A 23,876-nucleotide genomic window follows, 5' to 3' on the forward strand; every position below is an offset into this window, starting at 1 on the left:
ATCCTTAAGCAGCCTATTAAATATAGTCTTGTTGAACTTTATGGTGAGGAAGTACTTACAAATATCAGTAGGTCATTTATTATTCACAGATAAAGCCTTTTGTTTCTGACTTGAAATACTGATGAAAATCTCTAAAAGGAATTCTGTACTTTGAACATAAATGCCAAATAATGATGAAAGTCATTTATTTTTTCCCTACTAGCTTTAATTAAAATTTTAGCTATTCTATTGATGTTTTATTTAGGAATCACAGAAAGTAATTTGTCATGATGGGGCTGTTTTCACCCATACACTAGGATGTTACATTATTAGAAGAATCAGAATGAGTTTATCTTGCCTATAAAGGTCTCATGTGTAAACATCTGGTATGATGCTAGTGCTTGAGTCTAGTGCAGTTTTAATGTTACTTGTATTCAGTTTTTAAATAATGGAAATTTTATTTCACCAAAATAATAGAAGTATAGGCATTGAAAATGTTCTAGATGCATTTTTGCGTTAAATTAACGCATTTTGCATTAAATTTCATGATCAAATTTGTGTTTGATGTCTATGATAAATACATATTGAAATTATGATTCTTTGCATCTATTATTTTAAAAATACCTAGATGATCAGCAAGCTTTGAACTCAATCATGCAAGATTTGGCTGTTCTTCATAAAGCCAGTAGACCGGCATTATCTTTACAGGAAACCAGAAAAACAAAATCGTCATCACCAAAAAAGCAGGTATTCTAATAAACACATATTTTTATTGTATGAATTATTTGCCTTGAATATCCTAATCTTATAGAGGGTTTGTTTAAAGTGTTTGTCTTTTACATTTTTGAATCAAATATTTTTTGTCATACATTTTTCCTAATGGGTGTGCATTTTTAAAAATGGTAGTTTTCATTGAATGTAGTAACTGCCCTCTAATACTGATATTTCATCCATTCTTAAAGCACTTAAGATAAACAAATTGTTTTTATTTAAAGTAGTCTGTTCTGTTTACAAATGAGCATCATTTTGATTTTTGTAACTCAAATTTGTTTGAGATGTCCAACATGAAAAGTGGGAATCCAATGCTCTGTATTTCCCTCTCATAGGTTTAGCAAGGGTCTCATAGGCATGATCACTAAGAGATTTTGGTGCTCTTTGCTTTCAGCCCAGAGTCAGCAACACAGTTCTCAACTTAGCTCTTTGACAGACATTATGAATTCATTGGAGTTCACACTGAAAATGAAACCTCCTTTCCCCCTGCTTTTTTTTTTTTTTTTAATGAGTGACTAAGGGGGAAAAAAAATGAGTGACTAAGAAAAAATATCTAGAAATTTTAGAAATTTTATCTGATCTCTGAAATGATTTATCATTTCATTACAGAATGATGTGCGAGTCAAATTTGAACACAGAGGGGAGAAAAGGTAAGCAAAGAAACACTACATGCCAGTTTATTGATTTAATCAAATAAGTCATAAAAACCATTAAAAGTTTTTTCTGGACTTTAGTGAAAGTTGATGGCTTACAAATTGAGAATGGAATAGTCCTTTGGTAATGTGTAACATGTACTTAGACTTAAAATAGAGTCTGTCAAAATTTAGGCTAAAGTTTAGTAACAATTATTAATGTTTTTATTTTAGGAAATAAAAAAATCTTGGATAATACAGCCTTTAAATATTACTATTTCCTTTTATTTTTACTCAGTGGAAATCAAATATATTTCTCCTTATCATAATTGTATTGTTCCTTCAGATATTATATAAAGCTTATGTACATGGATTTAACATTCATAATTTTGATTATTCTCAAGAGACCTCAGTCATATGACATATATTTGATTAGTAACATTGAGGAAGATGATTGAAATGGTGGCTGTAAATTAATTGGCAGAAGGATAAGCCTAGCCTTCCATTGGGTATCTGTATCTTAGTGCAGTGTAGAGGTGGTGGTGGTGGTGGTGGTTGACAACAAAATTGTTAACAAGGCCTAATAGGAGATAGAGAAGATGGGATTTCACTTCTGTTATTGGTGTCTCATTAAATCCAGTTAGTGGAAGAGCATCCATTTTAAGGGCTTTAAACAGGCTCATGAGTCATATAACCTGAAGATGTAAAAATGTTTTATACAGAGATGTCAACAAAATTGGATATACCACAAATACCATCCACTTGTCCAATGTGCTTTTTTCCTATTGTTCTTTTATGGATATTTTCTCAATTCTTTCCATTCATTGAGCATTATTTATTAAGTACTATAAGTATTGGACCATAAAGGAATAAAGTGAGCAGAACAAACATGGTCCCTCCCCCATACTACAGTTTAATATAGTAATTTCCAAGCTTAGGTGCCTGCTCCCAGGGTCAGCATAGGCTAATCTTTTGAGACACAGGAAGAAAATACTAGAATTAAAAAGTTTTAATTTTATAAAAATACTTATTTTGGGGATATGCTTACATGATATATAGGTCCTCAGAAATGTTGAGTTGATAAAGGTACAGAAATCAAAATTTGAATCTCCAAAGAACAAACAACTTTATTCTTTTAATAGTTTTGTTGCATTCCATTATACAGAGGTCACATAGTTAGGTTTAATTTTAATCACTTTTTTCAGTGAACATTTTACAGCTGCTCTTTAATAATCTTAAAATTCTGTCCACATAGAATCCTTCAGTTCCCCAGACCAGTTAAACTGGAAGATCTGAGATCTAAGGCTAAAACTGCCTTTGGACAGTCTATGGATCTCCATTATACCAATAATGAGGTAAACATGTACAATTTAACTTTCAATAGCTCTTATTTTGGAAAGTAGTATGTTCATTTAAGAGATTGTTTTAGGAATATTTATTTAGAAATTGATAAGGATATGGTATGCTAGAGAAACAAAACACGTAAATTTGTAAATTTTAACTAACTGAACTGTGTGTTTTCCATTGTGGAGAGATTTAAAGACACTACTGTGCAAGTAATTGAATGAGAACATATTGAGGGAGGAAACATACGTATTACTTAGAAGTTTGCTGCTTATTTATGTTTTATTTTCACTCTGTGTACTTTTTTTTTTTTTATTATCCTCAAGTTAACATACAGTATAGTGTTGGCTTCAGGAGTAGTAGAATTCAGTGATTCATCTCTTACATATGACACCCAGTGCTTAATCCTGAAGAGTGCCTTCCTTAATGCCCCCATCACCCATTTAACCCACTCCTCCCAACGCTCAGTTTGTTCTCTGTATTTAAGTCTCTTATGGTTTGTGTCCCTCTCCTATTTTTATCTTCTTTTTCCTTCTCTTCCCCTATGTTCATTGTTAAATTTTCTCAAATTCCACAATGAGTGGAATAGCTATAAACACTGAGGTGCATGTGTCCTCAAGTCAACATTTTTGTATCTTTTAGATAAATTCCTAGTAGTGCAATTGCTGGGTTGTAGGGTAGTTCTGTTTTTAATGTTTTGAGGAACCTCCACACTTTTCCAGAGTGGCTGTAACAATTTGCATTCCCACCAACAGTGCAATAGGGTTCCCCTTTCTCCACATCCTCGCCAACATTTGTTGTTTCCTGAGTTGTTAATTTTAGCCATTCTGACAGGTTTGAGGTGGCATCTCATTGTGGTTTGGGTTTGCATTTTCCTGATGATGAGCGATGTTGAGTATCTTTTCATGTGTCTGTTTGCCATCTGGATGTCTTCTTTGGAAATTGTGTACACTCTACTTTTTGATGAACTGTCTTTTTTTCTCATACTCTACATTTGGGTGTATAGACAATAGAGCTTTGGTAGTCAGACAGTTTAGCTAAAACTTTAAAGGATTATTTTCAAGTTGCTTAGGATATGATTAGATCATTATGTTTGTGTGTCAGTACATGTGATTTTAAGGGCTTCATCTGGCACTGAGGAGCTCTGTGTTCTGGACCACCCCCCCTTTTTTTTTAATGTTTATTTATTTTTGAGAGAGAGAGACAGAGAGAATACAAGCAGGGGAGGGCAGAAAGAGAGGGAGACAAAGAAAGTGAAGCAGGCTCCATCCAGGCTCTGAGCTGTCAGCACAGAGCCCGATGCAGGGCTCAAACCCATGAACTGTGAGATCACGACCTGAGCCGAAGTCGGACACTTAACTGACTGAACCACCCAGGCGCCCCTGGAAAATCCCCCTTTGAACCTTCTTAAAATTCAGATTGGATTAGATAATCCCTGAGGTTTCTTTAAGATCCTATGCAATCTCAAGATCTTGAATCTTAAAAATTTCAGGGACAATTTAATTGGTTAATTTGTTGTTTTCTCAGAAAATACTTGCTGAATTTGCCAGGCATAATGCTATGATTCATGAATTGCAGTGCTTCATGGAGTTTATAGGCTTGTGTTTGTGGTAGAAGCAGACAACTAAATAATGAGTTGTTCAAATATATTAAGTTCTTTGAAGGACAGGCATAAAATATCATGAAAAACAATGAAGGCAAGGGCAGGCAGTACCTGTTCTGTTTAGATGGTACTAAGGAAGAACTAAGGTGGTAATATTTAATTACTGTCACTTGAAGTATGAAAAGCCAAACTTGCAAAAAGTTTGAGGGCAAGAACATTCTTGGTAGAGAGCCATTGAGAAGCATACCTACAGAGATCCTAAGATGGAAAAGACTAGTTATGTTTCAGGAATAGGAAAGTACTAGTGAGAATGGAGTAATGGTGGAGAGCATACTAAAAATTAACTTGAGAGAACATGTAACAGTGCTTTGCAAATGTTAAAACATTGAGCAAATAAAAATATTTGAAAATACTAGATTTTCAAATGAGTCATTATTAATTTAAAACAAAAACTATGTTAATGTAGTTTGTCTAAAGAAACCACTTACAACTGAAAGCAGAACATATTTTGAGAAAGCAAAAATCCATATTCAAACAAATAGTATCCCTGAACAAAGTGATGAGTATTATACTATAGTAATACCTTAATATTTTATTTTTTAATAATTTTTGGGTTTTCATTTAGCCACGAACACCTCTTGTTGCCTGGCCCTGTCTTGGCACTTACTATTTCTTTTTGTGCCAGCCTGATTTCCACCTGCCAGTCTGAGGGCTTTTTAGAGGTACAGCCATAGGGTCTAGGCAGAAATACAGATGGGGTACCAGGGGGTGATGGGAGAATGAGACTCAAGGATGGTGTGGGAGGTGGGGATAGGTAGGTTCCACTTAACAACAATGGTAACTTGCTGGATAACACATCCTTTATAGGCCCCTTTCCTGTCTTCCCCATTCCTCTGTACCAGTGTTTCCTGGTACATTTTCCCACATACAAAGGCTTGAACTTGAGTCTTTATTTCGTGGTATGATTTTAGGGGAATCCAGATATATATTTGTTTTTGATTTTAGGGGAATCCTGATATATCTTTGTTTTTGTTTGGCCTAAAATTGTATGATGGAAAGCTTTCAAATGCCAAGATACATTAAGTCTACAATATTGTCTTGGTCTAGCAGTCTAGTAGGTCTATCAAGAAAAATGAGGTCGTTTGACATAATTGGCTCATATTGTACCTGTTCTAGGTCCTAGAATTGCTGTTTCATCCCCCTGAGTTCTCCAATTTGTTTATATAATTTTTTCTAGAGTTTTCTTAAGGATTGACACCAAGCTAATCTGTAGTTTCAAGAACCTTCTCCCTTTTTCTAAAAGTTGGAAAATTTCTCCCATTTTCAGTTTCTTTTTCTCATGCTTTCTGAGGATTTCTGTGAGTGGTTCTGCCATTATATCTGGGTGGCCTCTTGGCAGGAATGTGGTAGAAGAGACATTAAGTAGGGTAAGATCATGTTTAAAATTTCTCACAACTAAGAGATTCACATCATGACAAACCCAATGCATTCCCTTCAATACTGAGGGTACTAGGGAAAAGCTTATAAGGTCTATTAGTTTTGTGGATGTATGGACAAGCAAAAAACTCATTTATACTGCTTGTTATTCCAGTTCTATAGATATTTTTTTTCTAGTATAAATCCCTGTGTTCTAAAAGAACCATTATTCTGTAAACTTCTAGTTTGCCAGACTCAAAACAATGAGATTTAAGCTGTGATTGGTTGGCTCTGTTAGTTGGGCTCCTCTTTATCTAATAGTGTCAAGCATATGTGTTGTCGTGTGTGTGTGTGTGTGTGTGTGTGTGTGTGTGTGTGTGTGGCCACGGGAGATAGATGTGAAGGTGTGCAGGCAAGGAAAGTGGATTTTCTAAGATCTTTCTCTCTCTCTTTTTTAAGTGTTTATTTTGAGAAAGTGCTGTGGAGGGGCAGAAAGAGAGAGTAGAGAGAGAATCCCAAGCAGGCTGTGCGCTGCCAGTGCAGAGCCTGATGAGGGGCTTGATCTTGAACAAACCATGAGATCATGATCTGAGTTGAAATCAAGAGGCAGAAGCTTAACCAGCTGAGCCACCCATGTGCCCCAGATCTTTCCCATTTTAGATGGTTAGAGGAAGAAAACCTTTCTATGGACTATTATCATGTGTCACTGTGCAAAGTCAGGCAAATAAATCACTTCTTTTAAATTTAGGTTCTATTGCATGGGCTTCAGGACCTAATTTTGAGTTTTTGGGAAGGATTCACATTAACCCACAACTGATGTATCAGTATTAAGACAGAGGGAAGTAGATTTCATGACTGAGGCTGAAATGAATTCACTAAGCAGGAAAACATTGTGTAATGTATTTAATGCAATTTAGATAAGCTGGGATTTGTTATTAACTCTTAGTCCTCATTTTAAAATTGGTAATAGGTGACTTTAGAACATACAAGGGATCACATGAGAACCATAGGCAGTAGCCCAAGCTGCCAATATATATACTCCTCCACAATGCCCAGATTTCACATTAGTAAACTGAAGAACAACAAAATCATTTATGTTAATATTTTGTTATTGTGATTTAAATCATGTCTTTTCTCCGCAGAAGCAACAGTGTCTTGGAGAAGTAAGCGATCCAATTATCAATAAATGTATAGTAAAAGTAAATATTCAGGTTTTCCCCTCAAATGAAAAACTGGGAAAAAAAATCATCTTTGCTTTAAAATGTTTTCTAGTGCTTAAAATATAATTAAAAAGAATACAAAAGATAGGAACAAGATGTACCAATATGGTTCAAAATCAATAGGAAAATAAAAGGATATTCTTTTTCATTTATGCTTATTCTGTGATACCAAACAGTTAATATTCTTTTTTTATTAGAAAAAAAAATTCTCATAGAGGAAAAAAAAGGCCTGGTTATAGTAGGTAAGTTGGAATAGTACAAAACTACTAAAGTAGCTACAAACAGATATTGGGAATATAATTTCAAGTACCTATTAAGTAAATTTAAGTGGATTGTATGGTGGAAATCACGTTAGTCTGGAATCCACATTATTTGTGTTTGGAAGCCTTTGTTAAAACAATGGCTTTTTTCCATAAAGAAATCTGCAGAGAATGCACACCATGTCAGCTTGTGGGTTTGGGTACAGATGATGCTTTTGCCATATGGTATGCATTAAACAGTATTTACCAAGTAGTTGCCATGCATTCTCTGTGTCAGTTATTAGTGCCTCTGTCCACAAGGCATTCATACTGTAGAGGACCCCAAACTAACTAGGCCTTTACATTTGAATGGCTTCTATACTGTACTTAATTAGAGCAAGGTAACAAGTGTGCAATAGGTTCATTTATTTTTATTCTGTCCTTTCAGTGAAATGGAATATACTTTGAAGATTATTGACAGTTGTCCTAAGCGATTAAGTTTACATTTTTTTTTAAAAAAGAAAAGAGTATTTGATTTCCTTAAGTTGTGTGAATCATGCTTTCTCATAGACCTTTCAGAGGCTTTTTGTCCTTTATAATGTCTGATCCATAAGAGGATCCAATCTGCTAATGAAAGCAGATTTCCACATTTAGAGTTTACTATGGATGGCTGACCCATTTAGCTGATTTATTGCTGGTGTAGTCACCAGGATCAGAGGGAGCCCCAGGTGGACTGTAGATTGCAGGTACATTGTTAGTGGTCCCTCCATGGCAGCTGCTACAGATGCTCATTGTATTTGGGATGGTGATACTCACTGTAGGTATGCAAATCTGGAGAATGCAAATTCGTGGTAGTATTACTGTAGAGAAAAACCTGAGAGTTTCATCAATGCAGATGAAGGATAGTATTGTATGTAGTTTTTGTGTGTACTCCTTAATGCTGTTTTGAGGTAAAGATACTATACTTTACATTTTGCAACATTATGGAAATATCCTAGAAAATTAATCTTTAACCTTTAAATGTGTTTTTTAGAAGAATTTAATGATGATTAAAGCAAAAAAAATTTTTGTCCATATTCAGTCTTATGATTTTAGTGGTGGCAGGATGGGAAGCGTGAAACAATTTAGATACATCTATTCATTCAGAATTTCATTATACTGACAAAGAGCCAGGGTATTTTGAAATTTATAATTCCATAGTAATGAAGATGGTCCTGAAAGGACTCCACCCGGTGAGATGGTTGCATGATTCATTATGTTCCCTTCTGTTCAGTTGGTAATTCCATTAACTACCCAAGATGACTTGGACAAAGCTGTGGAGCTGCTGGATCGTAGTATTCATATGAAGAGCCTCAAGATATTACTTGTAATAAACGGAAGTACACAGGTATGCATTGAGACATCTTTCAGTAAGGATTATAGGATTTGTGCCTGTGAAATATGAAACATAGTTACATTCTATAATCATTGATATATTTTCAATATAATGAAATGTAAACTTATATAATGTAATTGCTATAGTTTTATATCCTTGCTCCTCAAAACCATGTAGCCAAAATTATAAGTAAGTATAATATACTGTACATATGGAACTAATAGAAATACTGAGAACTTGGGAAAATTTATGCTGGAAATAAAGTTTCAAAGAATAGATTTGATAAGACCTACAAACAGTGTAGAATATCTAGGTTGTATTTGGTGGGGGGAAGGATTCTGTTTAAAGCCCCAAAAGGGGAAGAATAGTATTAATCATCCCCTTTCCTTATAGGCTGCTAATTTAGAACCATTGCCATCACTAGAAGATTTGGATAACACAGTATTTGGAGCAGAGAGGAAAAAACGGCTTTCTATAATAGGTAAGAATGATAGTGTTCGAACCATAAAATGGACAATTTCTCAGTTTCTTCTTCATCCTTTAATGTAGGCCAGCACCTAAACATAACCCTGATAAATAGCAGCCTGTCCCTGTACTCTGTAATTTTTCCCAGGTACCTGTGTTCTAGTTTCTTATGTCCCTTCAAAAGTTACATCAAGTGTTGTAAGATTAGCAATCTCAAGCTTAAATATTTTTTCTTATATACTTAGGATATTTTAATATTTAACAAATTTAAATAAAACCTCTAGTTATTTTAATTATAAAAATAACCAGAGAGAAGAAATTAAAAGAAGTAATTCCAATATATTAAAATTAATGGATGGACTAAGTTCATAAGCCTTTCTCTAAGTTTTAGTTATTGCAGTACTATCAAATGCATTGCTAAGAGTTTCCAGATTGTTTTTTTTTTAGTATTCATTATTCATCATTAATAATAGACTATTAAAATTAAGCTTGTGGTACAAAGCAGAATGGATCCCGTGTGCTGTTTGAAGGAGGCCTATTAGAGAGGCAAGGGTGAGGCAGAGGTGCTCTGAACTCCCCAGTTCTGTGGATCTTCTTCAGGTAGCATAAAACATTAATAATAATCTGCATTTTTATATGATAAAAGCATTACATTGCTCAAAAACCACTGGTATAAATATATTTTAACAGGGCAGTGAATGTGACAACATGAAAACGTATGTGAGGTATGGACTTGAAAGGGAAAAGTAGGGGCGCCTGGGTGGCGCAGTCGGTTAAGCGTCCGACTTCAGCCAGGTCACGATCTCGCGGTCCATGAGTTCGAGCCCCGCGTCAGGCTCTGGGCTGATGGCTCGGAGCCTGGGGCCTGTTTCCGATTCTGTGTCTCCCTCTCTCTGCCCCTCGCCCGTTCATGCTCTGTCTCTCTCTGTCCCAAAAATAAATAGACGTTGGAAAAAAAAAAAAAAAAAAGAAAGGGAAAAGTAGAGGAGGAAGTGAAACAGATGAATGGAGAGGAGGAAGCAGGAGGGTGGGACAAAATGAGAGATATGGTTGGGACTCCAAGACTGGTAACAGAAAAGGATTGTTAATAACACAAGAAGAGATTAAATTGGCATATGGGCCAACCCCCATATATCCGTTAGTGATCTTTTGTTTTGGCCCCCCCGGAAGAAGCTATTTAACTACTTCCTTCTAAGTATCTGTCTTACATAAGTCCTACTTTTGGTTTCAGAAATGCTGGAAATGTGAGCAGCAGCGATGATATACAAGCAAAATAGAAATTGTTTATCTTTATTCAGATATATTTTTATATGGTTTAGAATTTGGGTGAAGGAACATTAGGAACACCTGAATTCAGATTCCATCTCTCTAATTAACTTGAGATCAATAATATTCTTCTCATCTTTAAATCATGGGATTCTTGTGGCAATAGGTTGAGAAAACACTTTTAAAGAACATTTTGCTTTTCAAACTAGAAAACATGACTGTTATTAAACCTACATTTGTTTCTTCATTCCCTTTTCTTATCACATTACAGTATGTATCATTTTAAAGTAAAAATTGCCAGTCACTGTAGTTGCATTAGAACAAGCTGAATGCTCTACTTAAATTGACATTTTAAGTTCATTTTGAATTAAAACTCTACTGAGTACCTCAATCTTGTCCTACTAGTAAATATTCTTATTTGAGTTCAGTGCTAGCATAAGAAGAAGCTGGAAATTATACTGTAGAAAATTGTTGGTTTTTATTGGTACCTCTTTAAACCTAGAATAGCTTTGATAGATATGACCACCATCTTTTTTCCTTATTTATTGATAATTATTCTCTTTAATTATTTTCATAAAAGATAGCTAGAGGAAAAACTACCTTTGGGATGAGTATATTCTAGTGTGGAGGTCTCAACCAAGAGTGCATTGGCATACCCATTACCAATAAAAGTTAAGAAAAAAGGGTTTTCTTTGGGTATAAATACCCAGTAGTGGAATTACTGGGTCATATGGTAGTTCTGGTTTTAATTTTTTTGCTGGACCTCCATACTGTTTCCAAGGTATCAATTTACATTTCCACTGACAGTTGATGAGGGTTCCTTTTTCTCCACATCCTCATCAATACCTCTTGTTTCTTAGGTTGTTGATTTAGCCATTCTGACAGGTATAAGGTAATATGTCATCATGGTTTGATTTTCATTTCCCTGATCATGAGTGATGTTGAGCATCTTTTCATGTGTCTGCTGGTAAAATGAAATTCAAAGAAATTTGAAGAAAAGCTAATTCAAAACAATATATGCATCCCTATGTGTATTATACTAGTGTTTACAAAGCCAAGATATGGATGCAACCTAAGTGTCCATGGATAGATGAAGGATAAAGAAGATGTGGATATGTATATATAGAGTGCTGTATTACTCAGCCACCAAAAAGAATGAGATCACGCCATTTGTGAGAACACAGTGGACCTAGAAGGTGTTATGTTAAGTGAAATAACTTAGAGAAAGATACCATATGATTTCATTTATATGTAGAATCTGAAAAGCAGAGCAAATGAATAAACAAAAAATCAGACTCTTAAATACAGAGAACAAACTGGTGATTGTCAGGGGATTGGGAGGGTGGCCAAATAGGTGAAGGGGATTAAGGGGCACAAACTTGCAGTTATAAAATAGATAAGTCATGGAGATGAAAAGCCCAGTATGGAGAATATAGTCAATAATATTGTAATAATATATGGTGACAGATACTGACTATACTTAGAGTGGTGAGCATGAGAACTGTCAGATCATTATGTTGTACACCTGAAACTGTTAAAACATTGTGTGTCAACTAGACTTTAATAAAAAAAAATAAATAAAAAGAAAAATGAATTATCTAGTAAGGAGATGAAGAGACTTTCATAGCATTTTTTTCTTCCCTATCTCCTTTTAGTAATGAGTATATTGATCTTTTATAAACAAGAGTATATGGAAGGAGTAAAAATATTAGGGATAATGTCATTGTACCTGTTACAAAGCCTAAATAACCCTTGGCTCAAAGTTCAGTTACTGATTATTTTAGAGTCAAGCAGAGAGTTATCTGTTCTGTTCAAATCTTTTGGTAATCACTTTGTTCTTTTTCTCCCTATCTCCTCACTCACAAATGCTAGCATATACTTAGAGTGACCCCTTTTTATAAGGCAAAGCCTTTTGCTTTCAATCTGAGCAAAACTTAAATGCCCACATGACCTCCCCATATCTTTTTTTTAATAGTTTAATTTCAGAATATTTGGAGGAAAAGAGAGCTGTGTTAATAAACATAGCATTATTTCTATAAAACCAGGTAAAAATAAAATGGATTATTGTCTCATAAGAAATGATGTGATTAACTAGGTGAACTATATTAGATTTTCTGCTTTTCTGAATTATGAAGAAATTTAAATGCCAGGAATATGGCTTGTGATAAAACCTAATTTTAAAGTACCCGAGAATAAAATTCAGGATTCTAATTTGAAAATACTCTAATATGGCTTAAGTGACTTAGAAAGTAATCTCACTTTAGGTTTTTAAAGATTAAGGAGAGGGAATGGAAAGAACATTATGGAACCAGATGTGCCTAGCACATACTCAGGGTGAATAATTTTATCATTACAACACCCTTGCAGAGGAGGGATTTTGTCTTTTTTTTTTTCTTTGTTTATCTTAAGTGCTGGCTTTATTCAGTTCTTTAACCTATTTTTAAAATTCAAGTATAATTAACATACAGTGTTAGGTTAGTTTCAGGTGTATGATAGAATGATTCAGCAGTTCTCTGTGTTTCTTAGTGCTCATGAAGATAAGTGTACTCTTGACCCTCTTCACCTATTTCACCCATCCCTCTGCCCACCTCCCCTATGGCAACCACCAGTCTGTTCCCTAAGAGAGGAGGGATTTAGTCTTATGTTGACAGGTGAGGAACCAGGTTTGTGGGGGTTGGATAATTTTACCAAAGACAATACAGTTGGTAAATAACTAGAACTGAGATTTTAAACTGAGGTATAAAGTCCACATTCTTTCCACGACATTATGATGCCTTCCATAAGTTATGTTAAAGGGTAACATATATCTAGGTACAAATGACCCTTGGAAGTTCAGAAGCAATGGCATCTAAAAATCTTTATTATCAGCCCCATAACGCAGTTGTCAGCAGTTAGAAGAACATACCATCTAATAAGAATAAATGAATATTACAGTGAGGTTAATAATTATAATAGGGTGGGAGTTTAGAAAGGTATAAAACATTTGAAGATTTATAGAAATGAATGTTCTTGTAAGTTTTAAAAACTGGATTTCAGTAGTTACTGAAATCCTGTATTTATATTTAATTGAAACAAAAATTAGTTCCCAGTTGATATTTATAAAATCATGTAACTTTTTTTCCTTTGAGGTCCCACTAGTAGAGATAGAAGCTCCCCTCCCCCAGGATACATTCCAGATGAATTACACCAGGTTGCCCGGAATGGGTCATTCACCAGTATCAACAGTGAAGGAGAATTCATTCCAGAGAGCATGGACCAAGTAAGCAAAAGTTGGATGTGGTTTTTCATTTCACTTAAAGGGATGTTGTCAGGATTTGTGTGGTTTGGCAGGTATCCTGTGTTTGTGTGTGTGTGTGTGTGTGTGTGTGTGTGTGTGTGTGTGTGAGAGAGAGAGAGAGAGAGAGAGAGATAGAGACAGAGAGAGAGACCTCTTCTCCCATGTCTTCCTTAAGTGAACAAAATAGTAAAAGAATATAGGATAATGCCCACTAACTTACATGTTCCTGTGTGCATTCATGTATAAACAAAGCTGGAATAAAGCTGATTTTCTTATTTTGTCCATCCATAAATAAATGAATGCATTTGTTTGTAATCCTGGGATTGACATTCAGATTTTTAATTAACATTTGAAAGATATAGTGAAGGGTGCCTGGGTGGCTCAGTTAGTTAAGTGTCTGACTTCCAGCTCAGGTCACAATCTCACAGTTCATGAGTTCAAGCCCCGTGTCAGGCTCTGTGCTGACAGCTCAGAGCCTGGATAGAGCCTGTTTCAGATTCTGTGTCTCCCTCTCTCTCTGTTCTTCGCCTGCTCATGCTCTGTCTCTCTCAAAAATAAACAAACATAAAAAAAATTTAAAAAGAAGAAAGATATAGTGAAACTAAAGATATTTAACTTTGTGAAGCTGAGGTTTGTCAACTTTTTAAAACATTGTAAATGTTTTAATAATGTAGCAGCCACAATGTCATTATTCTCAATTTGAGTGGGGCTTTAGTCAGTGTTCAGTAAGCAAAATTATGTGAGATCTTTTAGCTTTTATTTATTTAGCTAGTAATCTTATAGAGAAAATATTTTTCCCTTAGGATATTTTGAAGTTGTAGCCTACCTACAAGGGACCACTACATTTAAAATATTAAAAAATTAGTAACTCTGGGGAGAGGTGACTGCTGTTGGATATGGGGTCTTCTTGTGGGTACTGAAAGTGTCTGCGACAGTGGTGAGGGTTGCACAACTCTCAGTATACTGAAAACCATTAAATTGTACACTTTAAATAGGTGAATTTTATGTTACATGAATTGTATCTCAATAAAGCTGTTTAAAAACCCAGTAACTTCTGGTTGTACACATTGAATCATGGAGGAACTCTTTATTTTTCTAGATGCTGGACCCATTGTCTTTAAGCAGCCCTGAAAATTCTGGCTCTGGAAGTTGTCCATCACTTGATAGTCCTCTGGATGGGTAATATGGATTGTAGTTTTTATTTTTTAATGTATGTGGGTACATATGCATATATATAGCATGTCAGAGGAACGTAATTGATACTCGTCCATACTTAGGCCAAATTAATTTTTTTAGTTTGAACAAATCCCTTAACCTCATGGGGCTCAGTATCTTTATTGGGTAAAATGATACCTGATTATAATATTATCAGTATTTCTGCTTGCCAAAACTGTGTTTGAAACTAAATGCAAACTTAGAATGTACATTTACTTATAAAACTATGTTGGTGAAACTTCTATCAAATTTCTCATTAATACCTTTGGTTTTGGAGGTTTCTTGAGTTGTTTTCACCTGTTTAGGATTATGTTCATTCTGGCACCAGGTTATAGATAACTTACTTTTTTGGTAATTGTGGCCCAGAATGTTGGCTGTCATTTAAAATTTAAGTAGTGTACATTTCTTTTGTGTGAAATGGCTGTTCAGAAATATAAGCTGGGTGAAGTTGCAACTGTGGATTTTTAGTTACAAGTGCTCCTTCTCTTCTGGTCTCAATAAGAGTGTTCACATGTAGCAGGCAAAGTCATCCTGTAGCACACAGTCTGTAAAATCTTTACCTATTTGATCTCCTCTGGGATTTCTTTTTAGAAGCAAATTCTGAAAATAATAATACTGTATGGAAATACACATTTAATTTTCTTTTACCTGTATAGATAAAACCTTTGTGCCCATGTCTACCTCAAGATAGATATCTGAAACATTTAAGAAATTCAGGAAAATAGTAATGTGGAAGCTATATATTGAGCATTTAATATTTGAAAAACACTGTCCTAAGCAATATATGTACACACCATTGATGAGTTGGAAATTATTATCTCATTTTTATAGATGTGGAAAATCTCAGAAAGGTGATTTGCCAAGATTGCAATTGCTGATTAAATGGTAGAGCTACGATTAAAACACAGGTGTTTGCCAACATCTGTAATTCCAAAACTTAACATTTTTACTGCCATACCCTATAGGTTAATATATTTAAAAAATTTTTTTATGTTTATTTATTTCTGAGACAGAGACAGAGCATGAATGGGGGAGGGGCAGAGAGAGAGACACACACACAGAATCAGAAGCAGGCTCCAGGCTCTGAGCTGTCAGCACAGAGCCTGATGCGGGGCTCGAACTCACAAACCATGAGATCATGACCTGAGCCGAAGTTGGTTGCTCAACTGACTGAGCCACCCAGGCTCCCCTATCGATTAATTTTTAAAGCTAGGCTTTTGCCTCCCTGCACCAAGTAAGTGTTTAAAAAGAAGTCTCTCTTTTTCAGTTATGTTGACATTTCAGAGTGAGCTCCTTTATTCATATATATATATATATATATATATATATATATATATATACACACCTCATATATATGTATAATTTCCACACATACTTACAGATACTGATATTGCATAAAGATATTTTAAATGTCTTATTTACATACTTTCTCTTCATTTAACATGACATTTTCTGTTTTTAGAGAGAGCTATCCAAAATCACGAATGCCTAGGGCACAGAGCTACCCAGATAATCATCAGGAATTTTCAGGTTAGACTCTCCGTATTCTAAATGTTTAAATATTTGTGTCATTAAACAATGCTTTGGCTGGGAGGGAGAGGGGAGTTTTTTTTTTTTTTTAAATGAATAAAAATGTGTAAATGTGTTTTTTATTATTAGAGATATTTGACTTTTTTATAACACATAACTTTCTTATGTCTCAATAGACTATGACAACCCTATCTTTGAGAAATTTGGAAAAGGAGGCACATACCCAAGAAGGTATCATGTTTCATATCACCATCAAGACTATAATGATGGTAAGCTTCTGTAACTAGACTACAAGAACAGCTTGTTAAAAATCTCAAAAATAATCAAAATCAAAATCACATTTTTAAAATCTCATATTTAAACTATTAGAGATAATTTTTTTCCTGAATCACTTAGTTTTTCTGCTTAAAACCATTTTTGAAGGGTACCTGGGTGACTCAGTTGAGCGGCTGACTGGCTCAGGTCACAATCTCATGGTTCATGAGTTTGAGCCCCGCCTCAGGCTCTGTGCTGACAGCTCAGAGCCTAGAGACTGGAGCCTGCTTTGGATTCTGTGTCTCCCTCTGTCTCTGCCCCTCCCCCATTCTGTCTCTCTGTCTCTCTATCTCTCTCTGTCTCTCTCAAAATAAACATTAAAAAAACCCAATTTTTGTTTTTTTTCCCCCAATATATGAAATTTATTGTCAAATTCGTTTCCATACAACACCCAGTGCTCATCCCAAAAGGTGCCCTCCTCAATACCCATCACCCACCCTCCCCTCCCTCCCGCCCCCCCATCAACAAAAAAACCCCAATTTTTGAAAGAAATTAGGTAACTAAAACGATAACAGGTTTATGCCAACTTACCACATAGTACTTATCTTTCCCTTAAAAGAAAAACTGTAATTAAAAAATGATATTGGGGGTGCCTGGGTGGCTCAGTTGGTTAAGCGTCCGACTCTCTTAGTTTCGGCTCAGGTCATGATCTCATGGTTTGTGGGATCAAGCCCTGTGTCAGGTTGCATGCTGACAGCACAGAGCCTGCTTGGGATTGTCTCTCCCTCTCTCTGCCCCTCCCCCACTCATACATGCACACATACTATGTCAAAATAAATAAACTTAGAAAAAATTGATATTAACTAGAAAATTATTCCTCGATGATGGAATTCATACTTGCATTCTCCTTTTCAAAGAAAAAAAATACTACTAAATTTTCTAACTTTTGTTCTTATAATTGGAAATGAGAATAAAGTATGTTTTTTTTCTTTTTATCCAGAAATGAGAGAGTGCAGTGATTTTATGAATGTGGGGGGGGGGTGTGTTTTTACAAAAGACATTGAATTTGTATTCAGATCCTGTTTTTGCCCCACTTTTCTCATTTCTGCTTCTTTCCCCCCTTTTCTCTTGATTTTCATTTTTTACTTAATGATCCATTGTTCAAAAGGCTATTTCCTTGAACTTAAAAAAAAAAAAATACTACTCTTAAGTTTCAAACATGTAAACAAGGGGCACCTGGGTGGCTCAGTCAGTTAAGCATCTGACTTCAGCTGAGGTCATGATCTCCCAGTTCATGGGTTCGAGCTCCGCATTGGGCTCTGTGCTGACTGCTTAGAGCCTTCAGAGCCTGGAGTCTGCTTTGGATTCTGTGTCTCCCTCTCTCTCTGCCCCTCCCCTGCTTGTGCGTGCACGCGCTCTCTCTCTCTCTCTCTCTCCCCCCCAAAAATAAACATTAAAAACAAAAGTTAAAAATGTAATCAAATAATCATTGCTATTTTAGTTTCTTAGCCTACTCACAGGACAGACTTCTATTCCTCATGTTACAAATTTTAAATACTTTGAATTTATTTCATATATGAAATATATGAAATATACATATTTCATATACATATACATATACATATAATTCATATGCTGTAGCATATGAATAAAAGTTGTAAGGTAATCCTGTTTTGATTTTGTAGGTCGTAAAACTTTTCCAAGAGCTAGAAGGACCCAGGGGACCAGCTTCCGGTCTCCTGTGAGTTTCAGTCCTACTGATCACTCTTTAAGCACTAGTAGTGGAAGCAGTATCTTTACCCCAGAATATGATGATAGTCGAGTAAGAAGAAGGGGAAGTGACATAGACAATCCTACTTTGACTGTAATGGACATCAGCCCACCCAGCCGTTGTAAGTAAAAGAAATTGGCACAGTGAATGTTTAGCAGAACCTTTGCAGAACTTTACAGTATTAAAAGGAATAAATACCAAACGAGTCCTCAGGGTGAGACCCAACTTCTCAAAAAAAGGTAAAAAGGGTATTTCTAAAAGTGGTTGGAATATAAGGTGTAAGTACAGTGTTACTGCTAATTACTTTAGCTGATTCTTTCCTTCTCTTTAGTTAGTAAGATTGTTACCAGTCTGTCATTTATTCGTTCATTCCACATATCCTTGTTGAGTACCTAACTGAGATTCCAAATATGACCTCTAAAATGTAGTCTAACGGGGAGAATGTTGTGTGGAGAAATGATTATTGTATATTATTGAATCTAGATCTTGAATGTGAGTAGGAATTCACTAGCTCGGAAGGTGATATGTGTAGGAGGTCATGGCATGCTCTGAGAATGGGGAAAGTGAAGGGTATCTTACTTGAAACAGTAGGAAAAGGACTAGAATGGTAACTAAGGCCAGATTGTGGAATATTTGGACTTTATCACATAAGCAGTGCATACCAAGATTTCTGCTCAAAGGTATTTATTGCAGCAGCATTTGAATATTTCACATTCATCCCTTTTGTTCTAGTGTTGTCATATTTGACTTTTACATCTGTGACCTTACACTACATTGTTGCTATTTGTCCTTTAGACAGCTATTGTTTTTGAATTGATAAAAAATAAGAGAAGAATATCTTTCATATATCCATCACTTTATTTCTGTAAATCCAGGATTTTGTAGACTATAGGTTATATAGATTCCGGATTCTGTTGGGTATCACATTCCTTCTGCCTGAAGAATTGCTTTAAACCATTCTTGTAATGTAAGTCTGCTGGCAATGAATTCTTTCAGAGTTTGTTTGAAAAGGTCTTTTTTCTCCTTTACTTCTGATATATATATATATATATATATATATATATTTTTTTTTTTTTTTTTTTTTTTTTTTTTTGATACAGAATGCTGGGCAGTTTTTTTCCTTTTAGCACTTTAAAGCTATTTTTTTCCGTTGTCTTCTGACTTGTATACTTATTGAAGGAAGGTCTGCTGTCCTTCTTATCTTTAATCTTCTGTAGTATTCCCACCCTTGCTCCTGCTCCAGCTGCTTGCTGCTCTCAGGATTTTCTCTTGTTAGAATGAGAGTGATACTCTGTCCAGCTTTCTACATCGTAAGCAGGTGGAAGACTAATTACAAATATTGCTGCAATAAAGCTTAGGAATGGTGCATCTGACAGTCCACAGTACCTTAGATTGAGTGAAAGATACTATTATATTTTTAATTGAGGGAAAAATAATCTGTTTGGAAAACATAAGGCATGGGGATATATGAACCTTGTTTGGGTTTAGAATCTTAGAAAATTGAGGAGAAAAATTTTCAAAGATGATCATTATGAATTTGGATGATAATGATTTTCCCTTATATCCACACATACTCAATTAAGGATGTCACTAATGCAGCTTACTCATTTAGTCCTTAACCATTTGTGTGCCATCTGGGTATTCCATTTTAAGAAAATATTCTTTTTTAGCACCTCGTGCTCCAACCAACTGGAGATTGGGCAAACTTCTTGGCCAGGGAGCATTTGGCAGGGTCTACCTCTGTTATGATGTCGATACAGGAAGAGAATTGGCTGTTAAGCAAGTTCAGTTTGACCCTGATAGCCCTGAGACCAGCAAGGTAAGAATCACTGTAAGCTACTTTGTCACATTTATAAGAAGCATTTTTACTAAATAAATGTAACGCAATAGAATATTTTGTTTTCCCTTAATACAAATTATTTGTGAAACAAATCAATAATTTATCTATTTTGTACTGTGACTTTTTTTTCTCTTTAGTACTCAGTTATATTCCTGATCGGATTTAGTATTGCTTTAGTATACCTTCAAGGTCTATTACTGTTTAGAGACTTTAAAATGTTTATTCCTTGGGAAGTAAAAATTTCAGAATGAAATCACCGTGATGGTCCATGAAGTTCGAATGTTTTGCTTTCACTAGCAATGCTGTAAAGACTTAAAAGTGAGTTTTGTCTTTCAGGAAGTAAATGCACTTGAGTGTGAAATTCAGTTGTTGAAAAACTTGCTGCATGAGCGAATTGTTCAGTATTATGGCTGTTTGAGAGATCCCCAGGAAAAAACCCTTTCCATATTTATGGAATATATGCCAGGGGTAAGTTAGTACGTCTTATGAAAATAAACATATTCTCTTTCATGTCTTCAATGAGGAAAGAAAAAGTAAAACTTTGATTATAATATGTTAAACTACTTTAGAAAATTTTGAAAGTTTTAAATTATTGCTGGGTAATGTAATTTTATTTTGTTTTCATTTATTAACTCATTTTTTTAGACAGTGCTGAGGTATACTAAAATAGGTTTACAGGTACCATAGCAGTCCACACTCAGATTTCCCTAAATGATCTTAAAATAACCATAATAGCTGGTTTATACAAACCAGGATCCAGCCCAGGACTGCACATTACATTGAACTGTTATGCCCCTTACTTCTTTTTTAATCTAGAACATTTTTACATGACATAGGTTTGACAAAGAGACTAGGTGCTCTGTTGACAGTCTCACCTCCTAGATTTCTCTAATTGTATCCGCATAGTGGTGTTTAATTTGTTCCTTTATCTTCTTATTTCCTGTAAGTTAGATTTAGTATCTAAATTAGGTTTAAGATGTGGCATTTTTTATTAGAATGCATCATAGATGATACTGTGCATTTCATGTTGCATCCCATTAGGAGACCTACAATTTCTGGTTGTTCCTCTATTAATGATGCTAAGATTGAGTGTTAGATTAGGATGATTGACATCCAGATTTCTCTGGTGTAAGATTTTGTTTATTCCTGAAGACCAGAAAGTAACGTGAGCTATTAGCAATGGCGCATAAGAATATCCAGTTCCTGGGGTGCCTGGGTGGTTCAGTCAGTTGACTGTCCAACTCTTGGTTTCAGCTCAGGTCATGATCTCACAATTGGTGAACGCAAGTCTCATGTGGGGCTCCTCAGTGCCTGTGCAGAGCCTGCTTGGGGATTCTCTCTCTCTCTCCCTTTCTCTGTCCCTCCTCCACTCATGCTCATGTGCTCTCTCAAAATAAATAAACTAAAAAATAAAAATAAAAATAACATCCAGTTCCTTTTCAGTCATCTACCTAATGTTTTTAACATGGATTGGTAATCATTGCCTGAGTCAGTAGTTTCAATAGAAATTGCAAAATGTGACTTACAAACTGTTATTCCTTGTATGTAATTTTTAATATTTGTAGGGTTGTAGGGCACATTTTAATATTAATGTTTTTCAAGATGGTGGTACATTTACTCTTTTAAAAATACATGCATTCAGGGCGCCTGGGTGGCTCAGTTAGTTGAGTGTCTGACTTTGGCTCAGGTAATGATCTCAGAGTTCATGGGTTTGAGCCCCGTGTTGGGCTCTGGGCTGACAGCTCAGAGCCTGGAACCTGCTTTGGATTCTGTATCTCCCTCTCTCTTTGCCCCTCCCCTGCTTGTGTTCTGTCTCTGTCTCTCTCAAAAATGAATAAACATTTAAAAAGTTTTTTTAAACACATGCTTTCGTGTACTTTAACAGGTAATATATATTAGGAAAAACATTTGATTTATGGGTCTCTAAGTGGATTGTTTATTAGAAGTGTATATGTTTAATGTACAAATTTACAGTTTGAGCTTATGGATCAGTAAAACTGTTGACCAGTATCTAATAGTAATGGTTTTAATCATCCTGTTTCACAAGAGCAGCAGTAAACTTTACTTTCTTATCATCATGAATAATTGTTTATAGAGACACTGTTGTTACTCATCATTGCTACTTTGTATTTTCAAAGATTCTGTTGATAGTATAAATTAGTTGGGTTTTTTTTTAATTCCTTTGGAAAACAAATTGGTGGGATGTATTTAAATGCCATAGAAATCTTCAAGACTTTGAAGACTTTGGACTGGTAATTTCACAGAAATTCATTCTACAGAAGTAATCCAAAAGAAGGAAAAAGTTGTGTATATTTATTTTAGTATTGTCTGTGATGGAAAATGAGTGCCCACGGTAGAATTAAATTACGATGGTGCTGTCAAGAGAATATGTTAAAATTGTGAAGGCTATGTTGCAAAGTTAGAGGAAGTACTTACAGTAAGAGAAAAAGAATATAAAATACTTTTTAATAATGATGATGGTATTTTAAGAGTACCTGTATTTGGACAAGGATAGGAGAAACTTAAAAAATGAAAATGTGTCATGTTGGAATTGTGATAGATTTTTCTCTTTTATTCACATTTCGATTGCTGTTTGTATAATAAGTATTTAAATTGGAAATAGAAAATTCTGAATAAGCATGAATAGAGGTCCTGATTGTTGAAGATAAGATTAAATGGTTCGGGCTCTTGGGTGGCTCAGCTGGCTGAGCGTCCGACTCTTGATTTCGGCTTAGGTCATGATCTTATGGTTCCTGAGCTTGAGCTCCAAGTCCGGCTCTGTATGACAGTGCAGATTCTCTGCCCCTCCCCCACACATGTGTTTGTGAGCACTCTCTCAGAATAGATAAACTTTAAATTAACCATTTAATTGGCTGGGACTGATTTACATCGCAAGTGGAGACAGGTGATCCTTATATGTTTAGCAATCTTAAGACTAAACCAGGACCATTCAGGAAGAGGTGTTAGATTCTGCTTCTCATTAACTTCACTTGGTTTTGTAAGGGCAGCTATTTCTTCAAAGTATAGGTTGTCAGTGAAATCATGTTACCAAATTAATCATAGTTCATCAGCAGTCTTAAATGAATTACACATATGCCAAGCCCATGGCATATAATGGTCTGGACATATATGATTTTATTAACTGAATCTCCAAGTTTGTGAAAGATGCTATATAATTCTCTCATTAAATTTTCCATGATGATCTCTTTGTGTCCTCGATTCACACTTTGCCAAGATTGTCATCCCATTTTTCAGTTTTCCCAAATGTAGCCTTCTGTTTCTTAGTTGATCTAGAACTGCTTTTGGAATAGAACCATAACTTTATTCTCAGTATCTGGACTAGCAGCTAGCAGTTGATTTCTCTGTTACACACACGTGCATGCACACACACACACACACACACACAGTTTTTATCTCACAGTACTTTGCAACTCATTCCACTTGTTCACATCGAAGAAGATAACTGTGTTTTTGGTACACAGGAGTAAACAGACTACACTGATGGAGCTGTTAGCAGCTATAGGCTACTGGCCCAGCTGCCCAAGGCCCAGAAGAGCCTTAAGTCCATCACTTGTTTGCAGCCTACAAGTAATTTGGGGCTTATTATTTGGACAGCTCAGTTCTAGCTATGTTATTTTGGGTATTACTACAAGTAGAGACACAATAAGTAGACTGAAC

The 23,876-nt window shown here is 35.3% G+C and overlaps 1 protein-coding gene across 1 annotated transcript in view; it reads left to right on the forward strand.

Moving 5' to 3' along the window:
• The window catches only part of MAP3K2 (mitogen-activated protein kinase kinase kinase 2), a 98,288-nt gene that overhangs the window by 62,675 nt on the left and 11,737 nt on the right, over positions 1-23,876 (forward strand). Inside the window, exons 3-14 of the mRNA XM_040474757.1 lie at positions 608-726; positions 1,360-1,400; positions 2,638-2,737; positions 8,478-8,591; positions 8,973-9,060; positions 13,439-13,569; positions 14,687-14,766; positions 16,265-16,332; positions 16,509-16,601; positions 18,273-18,479; positions 20,029-20,177; positions 20,535-20,666. Of these exons, the coding sequence (XP_040330691.1) occupies positions 608-726; positions 1,360-1,400; positions 2,638-2,737; positions 8,478-8,591; positions 8,973-9,060; positions 13,439-13,569; positions 14,687-14,766; positions 16,265-16,332; positions 16,509-16,601; positions 18,273-18,479; positions 20,029-20,177; positions 20,535-20,666 (1,322 nt within the window). The remainder of the gene's footprint in view (positions 1-607; positions 727-1,359; positions 1,401-2,637; positions 2,738-8,477; positions 8,592-8,972; positions 9,061-13,438; positions 13,570-14,686; positions 14,767-16,264; positions 16,333-16,508; positions 16,602-18,272; positions 18,480-20,028; positions 20,178-20,534; positions 20,667-23,876) is intronic.

The sequence above is a fragment of the Herpailurus yagouaroundi genome, unplaced genomic scaffold (genome assembly GCF_014898765.1).
Source record: "Herpailurus yagouaroundi ecotype Mexico unplaced genomic scaffold, PumYag 140, whole genome shotgun sequence".
Taxonomy (NCBI): Eukaryota; Metazoa; Chordata; class Mammalia; order Carnivora; family Felidae; genus Herpailurus; species Herpailurus yagouaroundi.